General features: G+C 60.0%; 1 protein-coding gene across 2 annotated transcripts; it reads left to right on the plus strand.

Moving 5' to 3' along the window:
• The first annotated feature begins 239 nt into the window (after positions 1 to 239).
• RTL6 (retrotransposon Gag like 6) lies at positions 240 to 6031 on the plus strand. Of its 2 annotated transcripts, none has more exons than XM_082739662.1 (2): positions 240 to 509; positions 728 to 6031. In XM_082739662.1, exon 2 carries the CDS (start codon positions 1044 to 1046, stop codon positions 1761 to 1763), a length of 720 nt encoding a protein of 239 aa, XP_082595788.1. In that variant the 5' UTR covers positions 240 to 509; positions 728 to 1043; the 3' UTR covers positions 1764 to 6031. The 2 variants fall into 2 exon arrangements, with proteins under 2 accessions (XP_082595788.1, XP_082595789.1); XM_082739663.1 differs by having other exon boundaries at positions 365 to 578.
• Positions 6032 to 6914: the final 883 nt, after the last annotated feature.

A 6914-nucleotide genomic window follows, 5' to 3' on the forward strand; every position in this document is an offset into this window, starting at 1 on the left:
TAGGAAGAATTACAAAAACAGGAAGGCATCCATCCTAATAATAAAATAACGGCGAACCCGGGCGGCCCTGATTGGCTGCTGCAGGAAGACGCGGAGCGGTAGCCCTGGGGGCGGGGCTGCGCGCACCACTTCCGGGGCGGGGCTTCGGCCGCCGCCGCGCACGCGGGAGCGGGCGATCTCCATGGCAACCAGCGGGGCCCGCGCGAGGCCCGCCCGCCGCCGCCACCGCCTCCGCCTCCGCCGCCGCGCCCGCCCCGCCCGCACCCCGGCCGCCCGCGACCCGCCCTCCCTCCGCTGCGACCCGGCCCCGGCCCCGGTGCCCACTCGTGCTCCCGCCCGAGGCCGCCCGCGCCCGCCTCCCGCCGCCGCCCCGGCCTGACCTGACCGGGAAGCAGTTCCGCGGGCCGCCGCCGCCGTGACTCATCGGCCCGCCCGCGTCCCCCGATCGGGCCATCTTGGTCGCGGCCGGCGCGGCAGACGGAGCCGCGGAGGAAGCCGCGGAGACCCAGGTACGCGCCCGCCGCCGGTCCCGGGCCCCCGCGCCGCCGCAGGTGCACCCGCTCTTTGTTCTGCGCAAGGTGGGCGCCGGGCCTCGCGCGGGGAGGGGGCTCCGGGCCCGGGCGCCCCTGCCCGCCGCCCGCTTCCCGCCCCCCCGCGCGGCGGCCTTCCCTTCCACCCCCCTCCACGTAGTCCAGACGTTTCTCTAAAACATCTTTTCCTCCTTCAGGGCGCAGAACAACCCGACCCCCTGTGCAGCCCGCCGTGGCCCGGAGAGGCCCGCGATAAAGGAGCCGCCTCCGGAGTCGGCACCCCCAGGGCCTGCACCACCTGCCCGGCCTCGGCTCTGCCTGGTCCCGGCTGTGCGCGGCTCTCGGCCCCGTCGGCCCCGCCTTCTTGTTCGGTCTTCCCAGCCGCTCAGCCTGGAACCCTGATTCCTGTCGGGGTCTGCCCAAACCTAGCATCACAGGTGCTCAGGCTCTGGGTCACCCACAGCCCCTTCTCCCAGCCCCCGCGTCCGGGCCTTCGGCAGCCCTCTGGCCAACATGGTTCAACCCCAGACATCGAAAGCCGAGAACCCGGCCTCTGCAGCATCTACTAATGCCCAAATGGATGACGTCATCGACACCCTGACCTCCCTGCGCCTCACCAACTCCGCGCTGAGGCGGGAGGCCTCGACCCTGCGGGCGGAGAAGGCCAATCTTACCAACATGCTGGAGAGCGTGATGGCAGAGCTGACCTTGCTGCGCACCAGGGCCCGGATTCCGGGGGCGCTGCAGATCACCCCGCCCATCTCAGCAATTACCTCCAATGGGACCCGACCCATGACCACGCCTCCAACCTCCCTGCCCGAGCCCTTCTCTGGAGACCCCGGCCAGCTGGCAGGGTTCTTGATGCAAATGGACAGGTTCATGATCTTCCAGGCCTCCCGCTTCCCCGGTGAGGCTGAGCGAGTGGCGTTCCTGGTGTCCCGGCTCACTGGGGAGGCAGAGAAGTGGGCGATCCCCCACATGCAGCCTGACAGCCCCTTGCGAAACAACTATCAGGGATTCCTGGCAGAGTTGCGGAGAACCTACAAGTCTCCACTGCGGCACGCGCGGCGCGCGCAGATCAGGAAGACTTCTGCCTCTAACCGGGCCGTGCGCGAGCGGCAGATGCTCTGTCGCCAGCTGGCTGCCACGGGCACAGGGCCTTGCCCCGTGCATCCAGCCTCCAGTGGGACTAGTCCAGCTCCGGCTCTGCCCACACGAGCACGGAACCTTTAAGATTCGGCCACCGCCTGGGTCGCCTCTGCAGCGACGCAGACAGCATACGCCCTTTGCAACGTAGAAGTGTGCATACAACAGCGTCGCCCTTGTTTGAAGACCTTCCTCCCTGCCTCTCCAGACCTGTTCCATAAGGAGATCTTCCTTCATCACTCTTGGGCGCCCCGTGACCCACCTTCCTTCCCAGTGATCTGTGCTAGCTTGGACCCACAGTGCATGCTTCCCCTGTCTTGTTTGCAGACCCCGCTCTCCTGGGGACCGCAGCTCTGCTGCTCGGCCACAGTGACCCCACAGCCCGCTGCGCATCATTTGGGCAGATCTCTCCCAGCCTGATAAGGTTCACGGACGCTCTCGCTCTACCCTGTGCAGGCCCCCATGGCACTCCCTGCTGATGACAGAGGGGAGCCACTTTGGCCAGGCTGGTGGTGTGTTTTGGGTACGTGAGGGCGGGGAGTCTGGCTTCACACCCGCAGCTGATCACCATCCCTGCCAGGCCCTGGAATAGCAGGTGGAGGCCTGGGGGGTGGGGGGCTCGACTCTGCTGCGGTGGCCAAGTGTTCCCTGCTGGGAGTGTGGCACAAGCATTTCTGGTGGGCAGGCTTCACTCCTCGCGGGAACCCACAGTCGGTATGTCCCGTTGTCGCCCCTGGGAAAGCCCCCAGAGGATGCACCTGCAGAAGCGCTTGGCTTTAGTCGCCGCGCTCTGACGGCGCTGGGCGTTCTGGAATCTGGAGCTGGCCTGCTGCAGGAAGTCACTGTGACTCGGGATCGCTGAGCCGTTCCATGGAGCCACCGCAGGTGGCCTGTTCATGTATACATCCCTGGGGCCCATGGTGGGCTGAGGGGGGGCGGGTGCCCCAGTAAGAACCGCCACCGCCAGCTTGTGGGGTCCCCCCACCCCCCGCCCCGCCTCTGCCCCCATCACTTGGTGGGAGGCCTGTCTAGCTCGAGACCTGTTCCCGTCTCCAGACGACATGTGGCCTTCACCTTGGCCCACTTGGCCACCCACACCACCTCTAGGTCTCCAAAGCTGTGTGTAGCGTGCCTGGGCTGTCCCATCGGGTGTCTAGGCTTTGTCTAAGAAAACAGGGACTCCTAGCTTGAGACCCAAATCCTCTGGGATGCATCATTAAGCACTTAAGGAAGGAGTATTTGCCTCTGATGGCCACACCAGGGCCTCTGTGGCGTTTGTAACGGGAAAGAGCTGCAGTCTGCCTTGGTCCTAATGTGGGGACAGGACAGAACTGGCACTTGGGTCCAAATTCCAAGGGACAACGCTACACCTGTGATGGTGGATGGCCTTTTTGGTTCCTCATAGGGAACACCCAGAAATCACTTTCTAAAGGAGACTTGGCCAAGCCCTTTGGACCATGATGCTCTCGCCATATTTAATGCCAAATGAACCGTATTTACATGACTGCCTGGACCATGGGGAAGATGAGGCGTCTTATCCTGGGTCCATCTGCCCTATCCGAATGGTCCTGGCTTGACGGCCGAAGGCTAGCCTCTGCACCCACCCGAAGACCTCTGTCTTGGGACACCCAGAGGTTGGGTCCTAGGGTCCATCCATTCTTCCTGAGAGTTTTGATGATGCTGGGGACAGTGACTGCGTTCTTAAAGCAGCCTTGCCTTGCAAGGTCAAGGACATTCAGTGGCTGCTGGGGTTCGTGGACCACTGCCACCCACTCATTGTAAACTCTGTTAGCCCAGTCGCCCTGCTGAAGAACTGCCTGAATACAGGCTTCAGGCCCCCTGGATTCCAGCCAAGGCTGTTCCAGTGGGACCGTGGTGCTCATCAAGCATGAATGGGGGGAGGGGAGGACACACAGTGGGGCCATCATTCTGGGGGGGGGGGGGGTGGGACCTCTAGTGGGGGGTGTACAGATCCCTTTCTCTTTGTGCTCAGTGCTCTACTGTCTGCCTGCTAGGCGGAGGGGCTGTGGATGCAGGGGTGCAGACCCCGGGGCGGGGAGAGTGGACAGGATGCCTGCCGGGGGTAGGAGGCACCCTGAAGGTTGCCATGGGGCCCCAGCCCGCTGAGGGCGAGAGACCCCGCATGGAAGCAGGACGGGAACTGCCATCTCGCCGACCCCTGGGCCTACCCACGTGGCACAGAAGTCCTCCTGCGCTTGCGTGGCGCGCAGCCCTGGCTCTGTGCCTCGGAGCGCAGCAGGGCGCGGCCGCGGAGGGCGGGGCTGGCGTGCTGCCTGTCCGCCCCGTGATCCGGCCTCTGCCGTGGGGGGGTCGCGCCCCGTCCAGGCCGCTGCTCCAGCGCCCTTCGGTTCCGGGAGTTGTGTTTGGGCCGCTGGGGCTTCTGCTCGTGGGCCTGGTTGTGGTGCTGTCGCGCATCTGCGCCCTGGACCGCTTCCGGCAGCTTGGCAAGGGGGTAGACGAGAGGCTCGGGGGGTTGCCCTGTCAGACTCAGAAGAGGCCCCACGTGGCTCCCGTGGAAGACGCCCGAGTTCCCAGTGGAAGAGGGTGAGACCCGCGCTCCGTGCAGCCCAGAGCCAGACCGTGGGACGGGGAGGGTCAAGCTGGAGAAGGAAGTGGGGGAGGGGAGCGGCGTACAGACTCCGGTTGGGAGTTCTCTCGATTTAAGAGGACAGCTATTGATGTATAGGAGGGACAGGCAGTTAGTAGTGTTAAACCGTGCATGTGAGGGGAAGTTTTATATCTTTCATGGTGTGGACATTATTTGAACTATACTGTGGTTTTTCCGGTCTACCTGATAGCCCACCTGGTAAGTAAGCCTCATGGCATAACAGGGCATCGTTTGAGATGGAATTTAGAATCAGTGGTGACCTCCTGGCCGAATGTAGAATGTGACCTTGGGCTTAGTGTCCTAAAGCATTTCCGTGATTTCTAGGAAAAAGCAAAGACCTGGTGGTTTGTGGGTCGCAGGTAAGTATACGATGAGTGAGTAATGACGGGGGCGCAGGACCCCCGAGAAGGTGCTGGTATGACTTTTCCTGGCGTGTGGGTCCCTGCCGCCAAGTGTGACAGGCCACTTGCTGGGTGACCAGTCCTGGCAGTTCGGCCCATAGGGGAGGAATGTGAGGGACAGGTGGGCACGACCTACTTAGGCTACCTTAAGGGCGCAAGTCCTGCAGTCGGATGACAGGGATCCCCGTGGACCACCTGCTGCAGAGGACTTTGGGTGGGAGGAGGGGAGGAGATGGAGATGCTTGCCGGCAAACTCAGCTCTCCAGTGCCTGCGAAGCCTTAGACGGGCGCTCAGAGCTGAGGTCAGGACTGGAGTCTGCAGAAGGCAGGGCAGAGCCCCTCACGGGGCCACCAGCGGTAGCTTGCCCGCGTCAGGAGAGGATTGGTTGTAGGACAGGGCCACTTGGAGAGGGCTGGTGACCCCAGGGCATCTCTTGGGGTCCTGACATGGGGAGTGGTGGCGGCCGTACAGCGTAGACTCCGTGGAGGAAATGGGAGGGGCCCTCGCGGCTCACTGCGACGTCACTAACTCCACGGAAAGTGACAAGGCACCAGGTCTTTTCACGGTCAGAGCAAACTACACCTTACAGAAATGTTGGAGAATAAGGTAGAACTTGAGAAGAGCAAAGTCGTAACATTTTGGTGGCTCCTGCCAGGCCCCCCCTTCTCCCCGCACCCATCATGGTTCTTCTTTTTGTTGCGACGCCGCGGTGATCACTACCTTCTGTGATGAAACGATGCTGTGTGGGTGTTTTCGCTTCTATCAGGGGACTTCCCCATTACACGTTAGTACTAATCTGCGTTTGAACTGGCCGTGTCCTCCTGCCACGTAGACGGACAGTAGTGCCCACGCCTGATCACCCATGCCGTTCGTCACCTAATCTCCCACCACCAGAAATGGAAGAATTTCTTCGTACATAACGCTTTACCCCAACGTCAAGTTATTTCCTTAGGATAGATTCTCAGAGGTGGGATTATTGGATGGATATGAAAACCTTTGAGCCCCTTATGACATATCGACGGACTGGTGTCCAGCAACGTTTGTATCCATCGACACTGCCGCCAGCAAGGACGCGCGTGCCTGTCGGACCGTCTTGCCGGCTCTGAGTCGCATCCTCTGGCGAGGCTTGCTGGCCCGATGATGAGACATACCTGTGTTTCAGTTTGCATTTCTTTGCTTTCTAGCAAAGTAGAACATCTTTCCATGTTAAGCAGTTGTGTTTCCTCTTCTGTGGATGGTCAGTGTCCTTTGCTCTTATCTACTGGGGTCTGATAAATTTGTATGAGCTCGTTCTATATTAAAGATATTAACCTGTCGTGTGTCATATTTGCTGCCCGTGTGTCCAGCTCTTTACTTCTGTGTGTGTGTCACTGACATTTTGAATTCCTCCATGGCCGATCCACTCTCTCGTTGGGTACAGTGCCCCTAGACTCCAGCAGCAACATGGCATGGACACATATGTTTGTCCCTTTGGCTCATGGCTGTGTCATCGTGCCTGTAGCCACATGATTGGTAGGCACCCCGTAAACCTTTGCCAGCTTGCTGCGTGGATGCGCTGGGCGCTGGAGGTCTGTGGAGGAGTAGAACGAGGCCCAGCCCCTGTGCCTGCGGACCGAGAGCAGTTCTCCAGCCGAGTCTCAGAATCCCTTTGCGCCGTTAAAAATCACTTAGGACCCCCTAGCTTCTGCTTACATAGATTTGACTCTTCAACATTTACCATTTTAAAATGGAGAATGAAAATATTATTTTGAAAATAAGCACATTACAGACAACATAAATAGCGTATTTTAAGAAAAACTATTTCCCAACACACAAAAAGTGAGAAGAGTGACACTGCTCTCCCTTTTTACAAATTTCTTTAATGCCTGACTCAGTAGAAGACAGCTGGAGTCTCACACCCACTTCTGCGCTCAATCTTTTGCAAGATCACTTCTCACGTAGCTTCTGAAAAATTCCACTGGGGACTCTGAGATAGAGTGGGAAAGCAGAGAACATTCGAGCATTATCACAAAGCCAATTTTACCTCACAGACCCCCTATGAGGGTCCTGCCCACTCAAAACCACTCATCTGAGAAGAGCAGAGACTAGAAGGGCCAGTCGATGCCTGCATTGGGCCCTTGCTTTCAGTGTTCTATTTTTTAAAATTTTTTGAAGATTTATTTGAGAGGGAGCGAGCATGAGTGGGGGTGGGGGCGGGGGAGAGGCGG

This window comes from Mustela nivalis, assembly GCF_964662115.1.
Source record: "Mustela nivalis genome assembly, chromosome: 7".
NCBI classification, from domain to species: Eukaryota; Metazoa; Chordata; class Mammalia; order Carnivora; family Mustelidae; genus Mustela; species Mustela nivalis.